General features: G+C 38.2%; 1 protein-coding gene across 7 annotated transcripts in view; it reads right to left on the bottom strand.

Annotated features, from left to right (window-relative positions):
* pald1 (phosphatase domain containing, paladin 1) overlaps positions 1–21,463 on the bottom strand; it is a 46,213-nt gene that overhangs the window by 23,457 nt on the left and 1,293 nt on the right. The window contains exons 1-15 of one of the 7 annotated variants that reach the window (XM_023341015.1): positions 13,380–13,653; positions 13,265–13,301; positions 10,690–10,875; positions 10,399–10,501; positions 9,191–9,370; positions 8,640–8,804; positions 8,401–8,561; positions 6,800–6,875; positions 5,956–6,110; positions 5,743–5,839; positions 4,235–4,339; positions 4,029–4,124; positions 3,817–3,951; positions 2,781–2,897; positions 57–236 (exon numbers count right to left, since the gene is read on the bottom strand). In XM_023341015.1, coding sequence (XP_023196783.1) covers positions 57–236; positions 2,781–2,897; positions 3,817–3,951; positions 4,029–4,124; positions 4,235–4,339; positions 5,743–5,839; positions 5,956–6,110; positions 6,800–6,875; positions 8,401–8,561; positions 8,640–8,804; positions 9,191–9,370; positions 10,399–10,501; positions 10,690–10,875; positions 13,265–13,301; positions 13,380–13,470 — 1,884 coding nt within the window. In that variant the 5' untranslated portion in view covers positions 13,471–13,653. Of the gene's footprint in view, positions 1–56; positions 237–2,780; positions 2,898–3,816; positions 3,952–4,028; positions 4,125–4,234; positions 4,340–5,742; positions 5,840–5,955; positions 6,111–6,799; positions 6,876–8,400; positions 8,562–8,639; positions 8,805–9,190; positions 9,371–10,398; positions 10,502–10,689; positions 10,876–13,264; positions 13,302–13,379; positions 13,654–18,496; positions 18,861–21,463 lie in introns of those variants that run through there. The other 6 variants (XM_023341011.1, XM_023341013.1, XM_023341009.1 and 3 more) reach the window with 6 other exon arrangements.

Raw genomic sequence — 21,463 nt, 5'->3', positions numbered from 1 at the left:
AAAACTTAAGTAAATTCTTTCATATGCATTTATTTTCTGTTTCTTTCCTCTTTTACCTGTAGCAACTGCGGATCACTCGTTGGGACGGGGATGTGCTGGTCCAGACACGAGGGTTCCCTGGGAATGAAGATTTGTCCATTTCCTTCGAGCACCAATTCCTCCTGAACATTGATCCACAAAATGTGGTTGTGCTTCCTCTTCTCATCCATCAGGTGGGCGAGAACTGCTCCGATGGCCTGCAGAAAGAACGGTCAGGATTTAGGCAAACAGACGGAAGTCCAGCTTGAGATTCCTATGGAGGGAGTCCAAATTATCATGAAATAATCATAAGTCTTTTCTGTGAATCTGTCTGCACTGTTGATTATTACAGAGTACAGCAATGCACATTAATAATAACTGCTGTTTATTTTTGAATGAATGAAAAGAACATAAGAGGTAGCATGTTTTGGAAATAATGATTCCAAAAAAATCCAAAAAAGATCATCTGTGGTTTTTATTCTTTATAGATGTCTTTTATATGGAGGCACTCTGAAGGTAGACATGCTCTTACTGAAAGCATTAATGTCATAAATTGGACTTTTGATGATGCATCTGATTCTTTGTTAGAGAGGGGATCTCTCTCCAACAAACAACTTCATTGAACCTTACCTAAATGTTTATGCGACCATCAAAACACTTTCTGGCATACTTTTGGATATTTCTTATTTCTTATCAGAAGCAGGACATCTCATTTGGACTGGCATGGACTTGACTTTAAGCATAGTATAAAAACATTTTAACAGGGTTTAAGTCTGGGCCATTGCAGAATCTTAATGCCAGATAGATTTATCTATTCTAAAGTCGTTATTGATGGGTATTTAGGATCATTGTCTTGTTAGAATACAAAGTTATTTCCATGTTTCAACCATCAGTCTTGTCACAGTTTCTCCTAGTTTAGTTCAACTCATCTTGATCAATTTTGCTTAAAAGTAACAATATGGGGATACCATTTACACAGTTTTGTGTTCCAAATGGAAAATGATTCCCAAACACACTCAAACTGATTTTGTAATGAAGAGGGAAGGTTACCAATAAGCTTAAAAGCTGCATGAACCACACCAATTTAAAAAGAGCTCAGCAATTTGGGGCAAAACAAGTGGTCTAACATTTATAAAGAATTATACAAAAACCCTTAACATGTGAAAGCATGTGGTTTCTCTCTGCAACAAGCTAAAGGACATCTATCCAAACATGCATATGTAGCGTAAATTCTGGACTACAGAGCACACCTGATTAAAAGCCCTCTAATGCTCTAATGCTCTAATTTTAGAAAGAAAACCAATTTTGTACTTCTACAAGCCGCACTGGATTATAAGCTGCAGGTGTCCCCTGTTGCAATGTAAGATATTTACATAAAAAGATATTACACGTGAGGATTTTTGAACTTTTAATTTAATCCGCATGGCAACATAAACAAATACATATTGCAAATGCTTTTTTTCTATCAGTGCCTGTAACACGGCTACCTTTAAATATAAGTACTTATCAGTAACACACGTTGCTTATGTTCACCGGAAACCAACGCTTTCCAGGGCATGGGCCCCTCTCTCAGGGCGAACCCACCAATGCACCTGACCCACATGAGCACAACCAAATCCCCAATGTTTTACGTGCGTCGTTGTTGCATAAAAACATCACAAACCTAGACCACACAAATACTGTCCATGTGTGCATGGTTAAAAAAAAACAGCAGATCTAACTTTTTTTGTCTTTTTTTTTTTAACACATTATACTAAATAACAAAGAGAGGAAAGCAAAGCCTGCCCCTGTGGTCCATGGGAAGTGGAGGATGAAGATTCCCAGGTTCAGGTGATGTGTCTGAGATTTCCACTCGACACTCCCACTGTGGGAGGATTGAAACTCCGTTTATTTGTTTTTAGCTTCACTCCATAGTCACATTTAGCTTACAGAAAAAGCACCAAGCTGCCAAAGCTGACCGTCCAAACATTTTGGTTTGGACGGTCATGTGGCATCCCCACATAGATGTGGGCTACATACAAGATGTTTTGACACAAAATATCTTTTTTTTTTATCCACAATGTTGTTAATAGCAAAGACGGTCAGATAATAAAAAATCCAGTAACTATATTTTTTTGTAACTTAAAGAAATATCTCAAGGTACGCACAGTGCATACAGTTGTACAGACGCAGGCGCTACTGGATTTACAATACCAGTCGTTGAATTGTGAAAGTGCTCTTGATTTATCGCACAATTTCATTGGATCTCTGCAAACTACTCATCAATTGATTGGTCTTCCGTTACGAGGCGAAATGTTTTTGTCGGCATGAAAACAAACACATTAGCCGCATCTTAGTATAGGCTGCAGTGTTCAAAGTGTGGGAAAAAAGTAGCAGCTTATAGTCCGGAATTTACGGTATATATTTCAGTATGCATGTATAATTTTCAGCTTGTTTGAATTATGGCAAAATCAGTGCTGAATTTTTTCAATTAAATTTATTTGTTTGTTGTAATACTATTACTTCTGAAAACAAAAAAAAGATCAAATGCATCATTGAAAATTTTTAATTAATCCACATTTCAAGCTGTTGATAAGAGTATATGAACTGATCATGTCTAATCATTTTCCTTGCATCCTCTCAAAATGTAAGCAGCAGCAGATCATTGATTAGACAGAAACAGAATCTTTCACTCATCTCAAGATGCTTGACTTTCATCTCACAGACAGATGATTAAAACCACTGGTTCTAATTTGACGACAGAATCAGCAGCTGCACTTCACCTCTGACGTCGGCTGAGCCACTCCATAAACAGGCATCTTGGGCACTCGTCTGAAGTTGGCCACCTTCATCTCTTTGATTGTGCTGAGCACGTCGAGGGCCAAGTACTCATCAGCAACCTGCTCAGACACAAGCAGTCACGCATTAATCACAGCACCAACAAACGCAGAATGCGCGTGAAGATACAAATGAGAGCTTAGGAGGCGGTGGGTGGCGTGGGGCACACCAGTACCTCATCTGAATTGAAATTTACCTCACCGTAAGAAAATGATTGATTTAAAAAAAAAAGGCAAAAGATTATTCAGATTTGAATACATTTAGACGTGTTTAGGAGCTTAACAATTTCATCATGAGGATAGATGCTACAGCAGTGCTCTTATTTTATGTAGCTAAAATAATTGTCAGGATTCCTAAACATTTTCCCATGTTAACATCCCAAACTTCTCCAGAATCCCATTTTCAAGGTGAGTGGAGTACCAAAAACACAGGAAAAGAAGCAAGAAAGGATAAAACAAGGATGGGAGTACAGAAATTAGAACAAGGATGAATGGAAACAAGGAACTGTGAAGTAAGGAAGGACATAAGGGAAAAAGAAAGGCAAAAAGGAAGGACAGCATTGGGACAAAGAAAAGACTAAAAGATTGTTCAGAAGAATAACTTGGTAAACAATCTTTAATTTATTCTTCTGTTCTAATATAATTTCACACTCATGGAGAACAATGTAAATATATTGACTCATTAAAAAATAAAAAACTACAAAAACAAAAATAGGATACTTGATTCTAAAGACAAGAATGATTTGATCCAACACAACATGTATAGTTTACAACCACTGTTTAAACTAATTTAATTTTTTTGTTTTTTAAATTAAAAAAGCAAATTGAATCATTTTTAGCTTAATGTATCAATTTATTGCAATGTAAGTATGTTCTTCAACACAAAATGTAGAATCTAAAGCCAAAATCCCAAGAACTTCAACAACACGAGAAAATGCAAGTAAAATTTGGTGCATGTTTTGCCGGCTGCTCGGTTCCTCACCAGGACGCGGGCTCCTTTGGTGAGCAGCTCGGCAGGAGCAGACAGCTCTGACACGTCCATGCAGGCCAGCAACCTGTACAACCAGGCATGGCAGCACATCCACTGACTGAAGTTGGACACAAAGGCAAGGGGATACTGGAAAACACAGCAGAGTCACAGCTGATTTATCGCAAAACTGCGAATCGTGTTAATAAAGTTGAGACAAACATTACCTGTTCATGAAGGTAAGCATTAAATACGATCAAGTAGAAGTAGCGCTCCAAGCTCTGCTTTGTTCTGTTGAGAAAGTACTCTTTGGTAGTGCTTCCCTAAAAGATAAAAATTAAAGTTTTATTTTCTGTTTAATTGAGTCATATGTGGTACAAGCTGCTGGACTTTGAAGAGAAACCTAAAATCAGCAAAAAAAGTCATGACTTACTTGAGTCTGGTAATCTTCTCCAATCCCTTCCAATTTACTTGCATTCTCATATATTGCTTCTTTTATGTTGTGCATCTCTGAGCACAAGGTAATAGCGTGGTCCACCTGAAAAGTAAACAAAAGTACTCATTATGGCCTCTTTAAGCCAATTTCAATTAAAGATGTCACAAAAATATGTTTAAAAAACATTTATAAAACCAAAATGTAATACTGGAAGATTTATTTCTAACTGAAAATTCTTTAAATGTCCTACAAGGCTTCCTAGGTGAGTTGGCAGTATGAACAAATTAATCAGATTTGGTCTCCCAGGCCACATCAAAGCAGCTCTGGGATACTTGTTAACAATTTTCCAAAGAAGAATCACAAATTTCTTCTGATCTCTGGGTAATAACTAAAATTCTTAAACAGCAGCATTGAAATAAAACAATGTTCATCATTCAGAGGAATCTCTCTGCACTTCTCATGTTAACATCCGGGGCCACCGAGAAGACAATCACATCTGAATATTGCGCCAATGCTCTGGATTTCATCAGTCCTGGCAGTAGTTTTAAACATTTATGCACTAAACGTTTAATTCAAATCTGCTGATCTGGGTCCTCCACAAAAATTATGTCTCTACAACAACTTGGGTTTCTAAGACAAATCAAAAGTGTGCTCAACTTGGTGTTAATAAATAAGGCGTGATGTTATGTAACATGCACAGATCTCGGAAAATCTGCTCACTGATCAGCTAACGCCTGACACGGAGCAAAGCATTCGCATTTATTTGCACATTGTGTGGGTAACAGAGATCTAATCACAGCTGGTCACTCCAGAACCAGTCAGATATGCATGCTAAAAACACATCTCCTCTACACATTTGTTTCTTTAAAAATGCATGGAGAAAAACAAGTAAATGAAGTCCACTGATATCATTATGGAAAACCAACTGTTAATGTCGCACAGAGCGAGATTTACCCCAAAAGGCAAGTCCATCTCTGTGAGTAATCACAGTTTTGTGCTAGAAAGTTGTTTTTTTTTCCATTGATATTTTTATACATATTTTTGCAACTCCACACATTATTACATCTCAAATGATTGGACACTGCTGGAGAAAAACTAACCCAATCATAAAACCCCACTGGTGGCAGCATTATGCTGTGGGAAAGTTGGTGAGAACTATAAAGACTATAAAACTGAAAAAGACTTGAAAAGGGCGCAGACGTTTACCGTCAACCAGGACCAAAACATTAAACATACAGCCTGCTAAAATGGTATGACTTACTGTAGGTCAAAGCAATATTATTTGTTACAATGGCCCAGACTAAAATCAAATTGATAATCAGTTGCAAGCCTCAATAATTTATATTACAGACATTATCCATCAAATTTTGCAAAAGAAAAAAAAACAAAAGGACAACAAAAAAAAATCAGTCTTTAGATGTGCAAAGCAGGACACATCTCAGATATGCAGATCTTTCAGATGCTGCATATTCTGCATGCTTTTTCCAATTTATGTACATTATTACCTCTTCCATAAGCTGCTGTCCATTAGGCAATTTTTTGATCAGACTCTGGATAACTTGGAATAGTGGTCTTGGCTTTGAAGTACCTCGCTCCACAACTCTGCAACAAAAAGCAAATATTTAACAATTTATTCCATAAATACTTCCAATAAAAATCTCTTTTGGCACTGTACTATTAAACAACTTGTAGGCGTGGGTGAGTGTTTAAACTCTTACTGTGGTGGCAGTTGTGAGTCCCCTTCGAGTCTTTTCATGACTAACGTGCCCAGAATCATGGCTAGGTTGGTGCGACCGACGCCCACCTGGCAGCTGAAGACCAGGGTAGGCGGCAGTCTGGACGCGTTGTGGCCCAGACACAGGCTGGGACTCTCCTGCAAAGCAGAACACAGAGAAGAGAGATGCAGTGACAGCAATTGGTCTATAATAATAAAAGTGGGACTGCGCAGAATAAAACCAAAACGATAGTGATGGAAAAGTAACATTCTGCATAAAAATCATGTAGTTTTCCCAGTTTTAAGAAGTCAAACACTTCTTAAAAGGATTTAGCAATCTGAAACTACTTCTACATGAGTCATTATGTTAACATCTTGGAAATAATAAGTGAGTGAGATTTGCAAAAAGGCTGACTAAGAAGAAAGAGCACTGCATTAAAAATCTGTTTAAAAAAAGAAGTACAAGCCACTTTCCAACCACATGGAACTCAATCAGCAGCTGCACGTCACTCCAAAAAAGGGTAAAATGAGAAGAAGAGAACATCCTGAAGGGCAGGACAGAAAGCAGGCCACGCAGATGACTGAAGAGCGGACATAAAGTGACTGCAGACTCTCTTTCTTCAAATTTTAATCATATTTATAACGTAATTGATTGCACATGCAAGACAGATTTAAACGGAGATTAAATAAAAGCCAGCGTGACCTTTTCACCACCTTTGTGACAGAGTGCAGACTCTTTGCAGTATTCTAGTCATTAATAACTCCAACGGGAACGAGATTTAGCAAGAAGAGCACAACCAAAAAAGGGTAGACTTAATTGTCAGACTGAGATTTTTACATATGCTTACCCTGAGTATGTTAACAAATGCATCAAAATCTTCTTCCAATGGCGCTCCCTCCATTGGTAGTGGTAATCTGAAGTACCTGCAGTGCAACAGACAGTTACCCAGAGGGAAACCTGCAGCCTTTGTTGTGTCAATAACATTATCATGTAAGCAAACATTCAAAGGCAGATGAACTTCCTCAAGCTTTCACTTAACTTATGAGGGTGAAAAGCAGGTAGGCAGTAAACAAGGAGTTATGGAAGACATAGGATCAGAATCACTGGATAAATAGAACTTCAGTGCTTTACAAAAGTATTCACACCCCTTAACTTTAGCCACATTTTGTCAATTTAAATTCTAATGAGATTTTATATGACAGAACAATACCAAGTTATGTACATTAGAAAAAGGATACAAGATTCAACATAAATCCTTCTTTTAACATTTTAATTTACAAAAAATAGATATATTTATTTATTTAGGACAACCATTTAGGAACCATTAATCACGCATTCCATAAACTGTATTTATTAAAAGTGGCAAAAATATTTTACTATTAGATTTCGAAAGGGAGTTTGTTGTTTTTGAATGGATGGATTTATCAGTACATCTCTATTTTTTTCACAATGGAAAAAATTGTCACCATAAAAAAAAAAGCTCAAGAAGTTCTGTTTTCAGTTAGTAACAAACAATATGGGGGTAAACAACCAACATGTGCAAGATGAGGGTGCTTTGCTCAGGTAAGACCAAAAGTGAACTTTTTGTCCTACTTTCAAAACAGTGATGTGGTGGAAACCTTATACAGCATACCACTGCTGTAGGTATGCTCTTCTTTAGCAGGAAGAGAAAAGCTGGTCAGAGGTGACGGGGTGGGCGGGGGAGGGGATGGGGGATGCACTCAAAGGCAAAATCGCCTTGCACTCAATTTGATTGAACTCAAGTTATTTTAAGAAGAATGGACACAAATGTTAAGCTCTAAATGTGCAAAACTGGTCTGCAGAAGAAGGTAGTTCTACAAAGTATAAAACACACTGAGGTTTGTGATCATGATGAAATACAAACAAGTTCAAGAAGCATGAAGAGAAGCAAAGTACTGTACATCAAAGCATTTTGCTTCTCTGAACAACCTTCTGTCCCTTAAACGGAAGTGAGGAGATCATGTCAATAAATCAACAAACAGGATGCCCCTATCTTCAGTAGGCACACACCAATCGATCAACTACTGACTGGTACTGGCTTGTTTACAGCTCGGTCATTTTAACAGCTGAACGCTCACTCAGATACTTAAAAGTCTAAATTATTTTCCTGTCAAGCACCATAGCAAAGCAGCCTGTTTGCTGCAGCAATACCACATTTTTAATGACTGAAGAAGACTAAAAAGATTAAGGAAACATTAAAATGTAGATAAACTGTCCAGTAAATTTAATGAAATAATTATAGTTTATTTTCAATCTGAACTTATTTGTTGAAATGTCTCCCGTTATGTGGGTGATGTCACCTGTAGATATATAATATGCTCAATAGAAAAAGCTTTGTTTTTATAATTACGTTTTTTAGATTACATTTTTAATCTAAGAAAGAAAAATTGAAACAAAAAACAGGAAGCCATGAAAGCGTCAACCAACCTGTAGCCTTGCATGGTGAACATCGGCCTCTTATAGACCTCCTCCGTCACGTGGATGTCCTCCTCGCACGTTATGGACATCTTCTGCGGCTCATCTTTGAAGTACTCAATGTCGTTGTAGACATACAAGATGTTTTTGCTGAGCTTTGCAAAGTCATGGAGCTGTAAAGGAAAAACCTTCACTCAGTCACGTCTCAAATGTTTTTATTCTCCTACATAAAAACTGGATATGTTTGCTACCTCGTTTCTGATGCTCAGCTCGAGGCTTTCTACTGTTTCCTCTCCTTGCAGTCCTTGAAGGTTCTCATGTAGGTTTTCTTTCCTACGCGGGGTGTACGGCACAAAGTCATCGTCCTTATGAAGGAACACCACTGGCTCCTCTCGTATGCAGAAGAAGATAATCTCCTACTTGGAAATAGAAACGTAAAAACAACATCCAAGTGTCTTGGGGAAACTAGCAGGACTACATATTCATGCATGCAATTTAGCACAAGTATAAATAAGCCTTCTGTAATAATAACCATAATGTCTTAGTGAACACATTAAGCTCAATTCAACATTAAGAATTGAGCTTAATGGTTGCTCAATTCTTCAGCTGAGCCATAGCTTCCTCTGAGGACTCAAATATTTACTGACAACACTGAGAAAGAACTCCACACATTCCAACACGGTAAGTTCTTTCCGATCATTTGCTAACCATTTGTGTCAAAGGAAGACAAAGAGTCCTCAGTTCCAGCCAGAGTCAAGTTTAAAAATAAACAAAAAAAAAAGAAGAGAGAGCGAGAGATCACCTGCTGTCCTTGGGCTTGAAGTCTCTGGAGAACTTGTTTGTAGCCATTCAAGGTTGGCTGACCCATTCCATACAGCGGGTAGGTTCCCTTCACCTGGCGGAAGTTGGGGGCTCCATAGCTGCTCGTTGTGTATAGAACATCTGCCTTGCTGTACACATCCTGCACCATGAAGTATTCACCCTGGAAACAACATTAATCTGAATCGGTCTGGGAGCTTAACCCTGATAAAAGTTTTCTTGTTTTCCCTCTTTTTACTCATTTTACAAGTTCTTGACCTATTCTGTTAGCAAAAAACAGCACAGCTGACACAGTCTGGCTAGTTTGTTGTCTCAACAGTTTAAATCTCTGCTCTGCTCTGTACACTCTCCTGAATAAAGAGTACCCTTAAACACTCCATACACATATATAAGTGTGTCTACATGTGAGATACTACTACAACAAAATCTTCTTGTTTAAATAGTGTGAAGGTAATCAACAATGCAGTGACTAAACCACTACATTGTTGGTTTAGTCACAACCAATACCATAATCAATATAATCAATACCAAAGACAATCAAAAATCTAAAAAAAAGATTTTACCAAACAAAGAGTAAAATTTAAAAGTAAAAGATGTAAATTCAGGAAAAAATTAGATGTATTGGGAAATCCAATTGATCCAGTTGATCAAAATCTGATTTTTTTCCCCCAATCAGCTCTCAGCTATTTTCAGTATCAGAGAGATGTTTAAAGTGAGGTCAGAGAATGCACAGAGATGTGAGAAGCTTTTCAAAAGAACATTCTCAACGACATCCAAAGTCCTTTATGGGGATTCTACATGGAGGGGAAAAATATTGGGAAACACCGCTGAATATTTGATCTTCAAAACAAAAAGTAAAACGTGCTTTTTATACTTTATTGAGGAAACATACCCTGATTTTCTCCCACTTATGAACAGAAGTTGTGGGTTAAACCCTAACAAAAAAGTTAATGCAGCAGAGGTCATAGAGTACATCAAAGCCTTGTTCTAGGGGTGCCAACAGTTCTGTTTCAATGACTGCCTCTGATCATAAAAAAAACGAATGACAATGTTCCAACACAGCACTGCAATTTGAACATGAAGATGTGAAAACAGCAGACAAAGAAACAGGTGAGATTCCTCCACAGCTTTCGGAGATAAGGCGGCACCTTGTTGTGACTTAATAAAGCTTGAAGCTTGACTAGTCCTTACCTTAACCAAGTAATGCTCAGGCAAGGATTCCGATATCCGACCAACCTTGTAGTCAGCTTTAAGGAAGTTGTCATGAATTTGAAACTCTTGTCTGCAGTTATAGCTGTGTAAAAAATAAAAAATAGGCATGTTTAATTATCAACTACTGTTTGCTCGGTCGAAGCAGACAAACGAGATGATAACGGGAGCAAACGTTTCGCCTGGAGGTTTGAGATGGGCGGGATGTCACTACAGTGATCAAACAGGATTAACACCCAACTGTGAGAACGCAGGTCAGCAGGAGGGACTTACGTGATGACGACTGGTGCAACCTTGTTGGTGATAATGGACTTGGCTCTGCTGTTGTGGATGTTGACCATGTGGACTGGACTCATGCTGCTATGGGCCATCCCGTTGGCGTGGACGTTGTCAAGCGGCGGCGCTACATAAACAGGCTGTGGGGCAGCGCTGGCAGTTGTACCCATGCTCCACAAGCTGCTGCGAATTATATAAATTTGAGACTCAGAGATAGGAAGAAAAGACTCCTGAACGTATGCGAGAGTAACGGCAAAGAGGCCTAACGTCACTTAAAAAGAGGTTTAAGGTGTGAAGAGAACATCTCACACTTCAGCAAGGAGATGTAGAAGACAGTGGTAGTCTGTCACATTAAATTTAAATGAACTTAACAAGAAAATGTGAGTTTTACAGTTATTTGGAGGGCATTTTTCAAATTAAAAAAGATTTTGTTGAAAGTTGGTGAGTCCACCACATCAATGCATATTATTGTTGTCTTTTAAACCAAAATATTATCTCCTACACACATACAATACACTGGCTGTTGGCTAGCTCATTCCAATAAACCTGTGCCTCTTTCAAAGGAAAAATCATCACTGAGACATTTATTTCCTTAGTTATTGCAATATCTAAGGCAGGGGTGTCAAACTCCAGTCCTCGAGGGCCGCTGTCCTGCAACTTTTAGATGTGCCTCTGCTGCACCACACCTGAATGGAATAATTAGGTCATTAGCAAGGCTCTGGAGAACTGATCTACACAAGGAGGAGGCAATTAAGTCATTTCATTCCAGCGTTTTGTACCTGTGGCACATCTAAAAACTGCAGGACACCGGCCCTTGAGGACTGGAGTTTGACACCCCTGATCTAAGGACTTCTTTTAAATCTCAACTAAAAACCCACCTGTTTAGGATTGTATTTGAAACGTAATCAATTACAAATTTAACCTGACTTAATGCTGTGTTTTGATTATTGATTCTATATTGCATTGTGTTTCTGTGTTTGTAATGATGTAAAGCACTTTGAAATGCCTTGATGCTGAAATGTGCTATACAAATAAATTTTGATTGATTGATTGATTGATTGATTGATTGATTGATTGATTGATTGATTGATCGATATTTTTAATTAGTTAGTAAATGCTATAACTCGTTAAAAATTACATGCACAAAATTGACAGTTTTGTTTTTAACAATACCATTATCTAGTATTATTGTTAAAATTATACTAGATCATTTTAACATTAATTATCTGGTATAATTATTGTTATACTAGATAGCAGGTATAATTATTTTTATATTTTATATTGTTAAAATATAACAATTTTAACAATATAATTGATAAAAATTATACTAGAAAATGTTAATAATAGTTCAAATAATTTGAATTATTTTAACAATAACTAAAATGTTTGTTAAAATAACAGTTACATGCCCATCAAAACATCTAACTGATCAGCTAGATGTATGAATGGGTATAATTTTAAAGGGGCAGGGCACAAAAAGCCTGAGAATACGTAGTATTTTCCATACTACTTTCTTTTTACACACTTGTCAAGACCTGGACAATACTGAAATCAAATCCCAGACTTTTCCAGTGACACCGAGGCTCTTGGCAAAACCTGAAACTGCTGCTGCACAAGTTACTCTACGGGTTGTTGCTAGGTAACCAAAGAATGAATGAGTGAGTTAGCTAGACCGTGAGAGGTTGAGTGGCTTAACGCCTTTTAAGCCCCCAGAAAGCTGTGTGGTTCAGGATCGTTTCAGAGTTTAGTGAAACTATTAAACATTGTATCCAACGTATGACGTATTTATAATGATCATGCGTCTATCGCAATATATATTGTTATTGATTTACTGGCCAGCCCTAAATTAACTTTACGACAACTTGCCTTCATCTGGATTACAAACATGGGACATTAGAGAAAAGTGTAAAAATATTTCTATTCCACCCATGCAACTTAAAATAGAGGCTCACACGAGCCTGCCACGAGTTCCACACTAATCTCCTTCCGTTTGAATAAAACAGTTTTTTTTCAGGACACTCTGCAGATAAACAAACCCTCAGAGTCGGGAGCAAAACATCAGCCCTAATTTAGGAAGCTACAAATAAAAAAGAACTAGTTCCTGAGTGTAAACCATCCTAATCATAACCCAAACATGTTTCATTCAAAATGAAAACAAACTTGTTGCCACACAGTTCAGATGAATTTAAGCATTTAAGCTCAAAGCATCTCTGTGCGAACTCCAGCTTCGAATACAATTTGTCTCTGGCTGTGCAGAGAGAGATGCCGGATGAGTCACAGCCACTCTCCTCGTTGTTGCGTCTGGAGGTGAGTGGGTAGATCAACCTTGTACTCAGAAAAGCTTTCAAGCCAATAAAAAGATTCACTTCTCTGAAGCGCAAACTGTTAAAACAACAAACTGATTTTTTTTCTTTTCCTTTTCAGACAGTTTAAAATCATTTTGCAGCTTTTAGGCAATATAAATGAAAAACAGAAAAGTAAACTCCCAACCCAGCCGCCACAAAAGCAAGCAATCTTTTAAAAGAGCAGTTTGCTCCATCTGCCCACTTCTATTTCAGTCTTTGCCACATACCAAAAGCAACCCAGCTGCCAAAGATCTGCGGCAACCACTAGAAAAACAGACAAAAAACTAAAACAAAATAACAACCCTTTACGGCACAACGCTCCACTAAAATCTGATATCTTACAAATGAGACGAGGAGCGATCTCCACTTCCAGGACTTTTTCTCTGCTGCTTGCTTTCCGCCATGGTCCGAAAAGAGTGTGAGAACTTGGCATCCCATCTAAAGAAGAAATATATTCCTCTCTGGAATCCCGTCGCCCGCCCCCCTCAGACGGTGGGAAACACCCCTCACGGGAAATCAGAGTCCCTGACAGCTTGGCATTCAATGAAGAAAAAAGGAGAGAGGAAGAAAGAAAACTCAAAGTTTTCAGACAACGTCCTGCTCTGCTGCGTGCTATCTCCTGTCTGAAGTTGGGAAATGGATTTAGGCAGGAGAATTGAGTCTCTACGGAGGGGAGTGGAGGAAGTTGTCGTACATCTGGTGGCCAGATGGCTAAAGTTTAGCTCTCTTCTCATAGGGGGCATGCAAAATAAAGACTTCTCAGAGAGAAACACAATATTATAAGCTGTAAATATTAGCAAATATATAGGCAAAAACATATAATTTTATACAACTATTTTGATTTGTTATGTCATTATTAATTAAACAAAGTTAGTATTAGTCAGTTAGAACCCAACAGTGAATAGACTAAGAATACATGCAAACAAATCTATTTTTGTAATTAAACCACTAAGATGTTACCTAATAAATCTGAGTTATTATAGAAGGCATATTGCATCATACTTTGAAGGCAGGAAACCCTATAATTTCAAAAGTATCAAACATAACTAATTACAGCTGGAAGTTAAAATTTTTTTGAAAGCATACGATTACAATTAAAACCTGTTTTTGTGAAACAAACGGTGCCTTTTGAGTCATATCCTCTATAAGAGGAGTTCACTACCATATATGAATAGTGACGTCCTGTCTGAAATCACACTAGATGGAAATAGAATCGGTTTTCACGACAAGAAAAAAAATTTTTTTTGTGGAAATATGTCCAGTTGCACACTAACTGGAGACAAAGAAAAAATGAGTAAGAACTTTTGCTATAAAGTTCATGAAAGAAAGGTAACGTCTGAGGAACTAACCTTCAGGTCGGTGAGGAGGTAAACTTGTTTAGCTTGACTTTAAGGGAAGCAAGAACCCAAAGCTGAGAGATAATCACGCAACACAAGTAATGCCACAACTTAGATATATATAGAGTCAACAGCCAGATCGCCATGGAAACCTGGCATGCCAACTTGTTTATCAAGTAGGTACTGTCATGTCATAGCTTTATCAGCATCATACTTTTCTCTGTGTCTGAGCCAAGTTAAGAAGAATATTTGTAGATATCGTCTTTGTATTTTAACTTCCCTTCTATCAATAATATGTAGCATTAGATGAAAGTGACATTTTAGGGCCTAAGTAGCATGTTCTTATGGGTAAACTACTAGCTATAGAGTGTTAATGTGTGAATAGTGTCACAGAGAGAGTGCATGACTCACTAATGCAAAGTTTTCTCTTGAGACAGTTACTTATAGAAATGGGTGAAGATGAAAGAATTCTTAAACCATCTGAATATGGACAGAATTTTAGTATTTTATAGTCACATTTTTGTCACAAGCAGTCATTCCCTACTATGGTAATTTTCAGGCAGACTCAAAGCGCTTTTAAATCCCTGGGTACAATGCCAGTCTCCAAGGTCTCCAAGCAACTGCGCAACATTTCTCCTCATCACTGGATAAAACACAACATAAATCTTCAACTCATGAACTTAAATTCAAGCAGAAGATTTTCCCACACCTACATTCGTCTTGAATCACCATTTTGTTTTGTGTCATTGTTTAAGTTCTGTGTTCCAAATATAACACTATCTTTGGTTGCATTTTTGCTCGACTTTTTTATACACATTTTGTCATTTTGGACATGGAAAAGCTACTGTTGGCTACCAGCCTAAACCCAGGGGAAAAGATTGTAAAAATGATGATGAAGGGGTTTTCAACATCAAAGAGTACTAAAAAAACCCAAAATTTCTTCAATCACTTACTTTGCACCATTTAATTAGTAGGTATCCTTCAAACACTTAATGGCCTTCCTAAAGCCTGTTCTTTGTAGTTTGTCCAACAACAAGCTGCCTGATAACTTCACAATACTTTATTTTCAAAGGCCTGCTGAGGAAATGTCACATTACTGCTGCTGCAGAACAAGTTTCAGACTGAATTTGGTGCATCAGAGAGCCTCCTCTCCGTCAGCTCTGCCACCGCAAGACTAAAGAGTTCAAGTTTTTTCAGCACGGAAGTCCCTGACACACACAAGCGCCACCGACTCCAAAGCAACTAGTGATTTCAGCCAAGGCAAACCCAGACTTCCAAAGCAGGCAGAGTCGGGCGGAGGCCTGAGTAGAAATAGCCCTCCGTCATAAACATCCTCCTGAAGGGCCAATAATGGCAGCTCATCAGAGAGGCTGTTAATCCCTCATGTCGGCTACAGACGTGCCACGCTTACATTGTAAATATTTTCTTTACCAATGCAAACAGTTATAATAAAAAGTTTTTTAAGTCCTAATTTAAAGTGCCTTGCAAAAATATTCATGTCTATTTAACTTTTCTATGTTTTGTTATTTCTTATTTCCATATTTATATTTTCTAAATGTATATTGTTAGTTAGCTTGTATGGTGTTTTCTACATTGTACCGTTTCATTCAGTTGTTTTTCTGCTTCTGTTACTCTTTATTTTTTACTGTCCATTTTCTGTCATGTCAACTTATGTTTCCCACTTGTGCGACTAATAAAGAGTTATTTTATCTTATGTTACAACCACAAACTTCAATGTATTTTACTTAAGTTTTAAGGTATAGACTAACAAAAAGCACTGCATAATTATCAAGTGGAATGTAAATTGTGTTATCACTAATGAACAAACTGGATCATGTAGGCTAAGCGGCAGAGGAACAAGTCAGGGTTTAAAACAATACCTGAAGCTTTTGACATCTCACAGAAAATGATGCCCACAAAGAAACATGGTGGCGGCAGCATCATGCTATGGAGATACTTTTCTTCAGCTTTTACAAAAAATAAAAATAAACAGGTCAGAGCTGATATTAAGACTGGGCATTTAAAAAATTGCTATAATGAGAATTTGATTTATTGTTGTCTTAGTAATTTTCAATTAATGATACTAAATAAACTAAGGGAGGGATTAGTAAAATATACTGCTCAAAAAAATAAAGGGAACACTTTAAGTGTTAAACACCTGTTTAAGTGTTCCCTTTATTTTTTTGAGCAGTGTATTATTTTTACTGTTTGTACCACAAGAGCATCAATAAATATCAGTAAATTTAAAACTAGGATTAAATGCAGTGATTGTGTGAGGTTTACTAATATAAATCAAATTTCTTTATGGCGTCCTAAAGACGCCTTTTTAAAATGGGAATGTTTTCAAGAACAGTATTTGTGAATGCTGTAGCATGAAGTAAAGCCATACAGTTAACTAAAAATAATATAATAGTATTTTATTATATATTTTTTTTATCATTTTTATCATCAGATTTACACAAAAAAAATCACATAAAGATTTGTGGTTGTAATATCATAAAATGTGGAAGTTCAAGAAGCATGAACATGTTTGCATGATTATCCCTGTTTACTTTGAAACTATCTACCGCAGGCGCTTAAATGTAGTGATGACACAGTCAAGAGTAAAACCATGGAAAACAGAACCGCCTGCCAGCCAACTAGCATCGCTCCATTCAGGCCTGCTCCATTTAAATTCATACGGTGTCCCAACTTCGCTGTAGCTGCATCTTAACACAAAAGGGTCCCCTTGCAGACAGGAAGGAGCTTGCAGCTGCAGGATGCATCTGTTGTTGGCCTAGAGGAAGGATGCGGAGCACGCTTCATTCAGAAGACATACATTGGTTCAAGAGAGAGATACACTCTGTGACACATACAGAGGGCTTTCAACACCACATCCTATACCAAGGTTGAGCACAACGCCACAAGCGTGGTTGCACAACCCACAAAAGATGTCAAATTCAATTCACTTGTGTAACATTGGTCATTACATTAAGGGACCCCGTTTGTCTCCATGGAGGCGACTTATTCAGTCTGCCAATGTTAAGTTTGAGAGGCCGAACAAACAGGAGCAAAAAAAACCAAAAAACATTTAATCAGATCACATGTTGTATGATTCCATCCCGACATGAAAAGAAATGAAAAACTCATAATAATCTCATTACTGTATACAACAGGAACCGTAACTCAGTTGCATGGCAAAGCGAGAGGGGGGCGCTAGCTCACAGGAAACGCTCAGCAGTATTCTCTGAAGCTTCCACTCTACAGCTGTATGCATGTACACCCAATGAGGTTAAGGGTTAGGCACAAGCGTGGCTCTACAGGACACGGCAAGTTCCTGAGCTGAAATATCAGAGATCTGCCTGGAAATGAGCTCAGTGCTTCCTCTGCAAAAATATTTTTTTCTTTCATTTTGTTTTTCCTTTAACTAACTCAACTCATTGTGCATTCATGTCAACTTGCAGAAGCGATGTTTGTCTTTGTTTCTAAAAAGAAAACGAGAAAAAACCAGCTTGTAAAGAGGAAACCAAGCAGTGCTATTGTTCTGCTTGCAAATCTGATCAAAAGACGTGAAACTCATTTTCCACTGCGAGATCAAACCAATACAAAAACTAAAGGGAAAGGTGCCTTTCAGTTTAGACGTGACATAAATCACATGAATAACTTGCATAAATCTGCATTTTGCTAAAAAAAAAAAAAAAAAAAGGAAAAACATAGAAAAAAAGAGTAAGTGATTCTATTTTTAAAATCCCAGCCTGTAATTGATTCTATGTCAGGCTGGCAATTTCAGCGCTCTGATTTCAAGGCTGCAGTAAAATACGGTTTTATTTTCTCCTTCAAACCAAAGTGTCCGACCGCAACACTGTCAGCGCTGCAGGACCAACCGACAGGGCTTTCAGTCTGTCTCTCGCCTAAAAAATCTGCCTTCTGCCTGCATCGGTGAGATTTTACTCAGATTTGTTTCTCTCACTCGCAGCTCAGACCTGTGCAACTGCAAAAACCCATTTTGTCTACAAGAAATTATCAATTCATCTAAGCTTGCAGTAGAGCACTATCAAACTAACAATCTGAAATTTTCCTTACAGCCAACAGAACTCTACAGGAGAGGTCAGGCATTATAACAGAGAAGTCTCCCAACTGTACCTGACATTCAGCTGTTCGCTCCACCCTCTGAGAGGCTCACAAGTGGAAAACAGCAGGTTGAAAACAAACTGACAGCTCTCCAGGCAGCGGACGACCGGTCTCAGTCACACGTCCTCGCTGGCATCTCTCTCTGATGATCTGTGAGGCAATCCGTCTCTGCCTGCCGATCAAACTACAGCAGGTGGCAGTCTCTGCATTGTTAGCGTGTCCTTACAAAGCGGGTCCTTCACTCAGGACAGATCCCAGCAGGAAGTGTTTAGAGGTTTAGGTGTGAATAGGTATGCTCTGCTTGTTGGTTGTCTGTTACTTTTTTGAATGCATCCCATATGTACGAGGTGCAAAGCTGCATGACCGGGTTTGTGTGTGCGTGCGTGTGCATCTGTGTGTATGTGTAAGGAGAGGATGTGGAGGCGGGTCCAGAGAGGCTTACTCATCATCCAGTTCACCACCGGAGCCCCCGCCTGGCAGCGCTGCACCTTTCAAACACATGGCTGATCTTTTCATATCGGAATGAACCGTAACTGTTACAGTTGACCCTCACTGACCCAGCGTAGCATAAGCTCTGATAAATTCCTAACAACTGCACACAGATGACATCACACAAGCCTGATTCACTACAAAGCTCTAATTACTCCATTCATTAGCAGTTAACACACGGCATGCTGAAGGCAAACAGGCTAACAGCTGGGCAAATACTTGGATTAAAGCCTGAGCTTCAGCTGCAAACGGCTGTCTGACGTAGTGCCTGTAATTATAACCCTAACATCTCAGACCACTTCTCCATGCAAATACGCAGACGAAAACCACACACTGGACGAAATGCAGTGCCTTGCATAACTTTTCCACATTTTCCTAGATTATAACCACAAACAAAACTGGTTCTATTGGGATTGTATGTGACAAACCGACACACAGTGTTGCGTAATTGCGAAGGGGGGCGGGGGAAAGATCCATGATTTCAGTTTTGCTTACAAATAAAAATCTGTAAGATGTGGTTTATAAAGCTTATGACTATAGCTCCCCCATGGCAATGATTTGTAGAATCTTCTTTAACTCTTTTGGTAAATGTATCTATCATATTTGAACATCTAGAGACAAAACGTTTTGCCCATTCAACAGATTACTGGAGAGCCTGTAAGCACAGCCTTTTTTATGTCTTGGGAACAATTTTCAACAGCATTTGGGTCTGGACTTCTGAACCATTGTTGTCTTCGCATTTCTTATTTTTATCCTTCATCACAATGTCTCCACAACTTTCTCTCCATTACTAAAATCCAGAAATAGTATTTAGCTGGCCATATTATGGGAATGAAGAGCATGACTCCATTGCGGTTGAGTTCTAAAAACCTACTAAAAAATTCCATCCAAGCATTAATGTGCAACTGCAATATATATGAGGGATAACCACTGGATACAATTTGTAGCTCTATGGATTTCATTTTGGGGAATGAGATCAAAGAAAGGTTTCTTTCAAATGCACACCAAACTTTTCAGATTTTTGTCAATTTGAATACCATGTATCCTTTTCCTTCCAACTCACAATTATTCACTGAAAATTGTATTTAAAATAAATTAAATACGTTGAAGTTTTAGATTGTGAAACAAAAAAGTGAAGAAGAGAAAATAAAAGGGCATGGATGCTTTCGCAAGACAACATCATATTTCTCTACTAACAGGCATCCTGTCAGAATATATTCATACAAACACAACCCACAATCCACAATCTATCAAAAGATAGATCGCAGGAGTCCTTTTTGAGATATGGATGCAGAAATCTACTGCTGCCACACCTGTTCCTTCCTTCCTGCAAGAGTTGCGAGCCAAGACTCTGAAGTTCTTGCAACACCATTAAAAGTGAAACCAGGCCCTCCCATTGCCTGAAAAAGACCTCAGTACCAGAATGAATCTGTTGGAGGAAGGAGAATTGATTAGCACAGTTTCATTCTTGTGAAGGGTTATATAATAGCAAAACTGAAAAGCAAAGGCGTTGCAAAAATAAACTGAATGTAATGAAATATAGCTGCATGAAATGAGTGTTCTGACAGCTTCACTTCCTTCCTCACTAGAAAAAAAGATGAAATAAAAGACGGATGTTCTTTGACAGATTAAGTAAAACATCCTCTCTGTTTAATGTCCCAAACGGAAAGACTGCACAAGCCCTACATATCATCTGACATGAGCTAAATATCTCGCCGTCCTGGTCTGTGTCATACTCAAAAAAAAGTGTATTTAGTAGGCCACGGTGTAACAGGAAAAGGAGACAATAACACAGGAAAGTGTTTTCACCTGTTACAAAAGTTCAGCTCTCAGCTGCCAAACAAAATATTATACCACTGATGGTTTCACGGTTGCATCATTATTCTTCAAGGTCAAAGGAGTCAAAACACAAAATCACTTTGCAGCTCCAGAGAGGAGCGAATGAGAATCACAGAGATGCAAAAGTACATGTTGATGGGAAATAAACTGTTCTCCCACGTGCTTGTATGAAATGTGACACCTTGTGGTGGAATTAACCCACTGCATTGCACAATGCCTGCTACTTGGATATTTGTTCTGGCAAATTTATTTTTGTCCAATCAAGGATTTTTAAATTCAATTAGGTATAGCTCAGCATACAGAAAGGAAAATGGATCAGTTCAAACAAACATTTCTGGGACAGAACCCAATACATCCAACCCAGTCTCCAGTCGGTTACAGCTGTGTTTTAGCTTCTTTTTTTTTTCATTTTCATGTGCTGCAAGAGATCACCCCAAACTTTGATTTAAACTTCTCCCCCGCTTTATTGTTGACCCGTCTGGTGTGTTCCTTCATTTTCTTGATGCTGTTTGTTCTCTAATGCTCTCTAACAAACCTATAAGGCCTTTACAGCACAGCTTTACTTATACTGAGATTAAATTGCACACGGTGGACTCTATTTCATTCAGAAATCAATAAGTTACACTGGATTCTACTGTCAGGGTAAAGAGA

Source organism: Xiphophorus maculatus, chromosome 10, assembly GCF_002775205.1.
Source record: "Xiphophorus maculatus strain JP 163 A chromosome 10, X_maculatus-5.0-male, whole genome shotgun sequence".
In the NCBI taxonomy this organism is placed as follows: Eukaryota; Metazoa; Chordata; class Actinopteri; order Cyprinodontiformes; family Poeciliidae; genus Xiphophorus; species Xiphophorus maculatus.
Note: the sequence above shows the minus strand (reverse complement) of the source record. Positions and strands in the feature narration are given on the sequence as shown.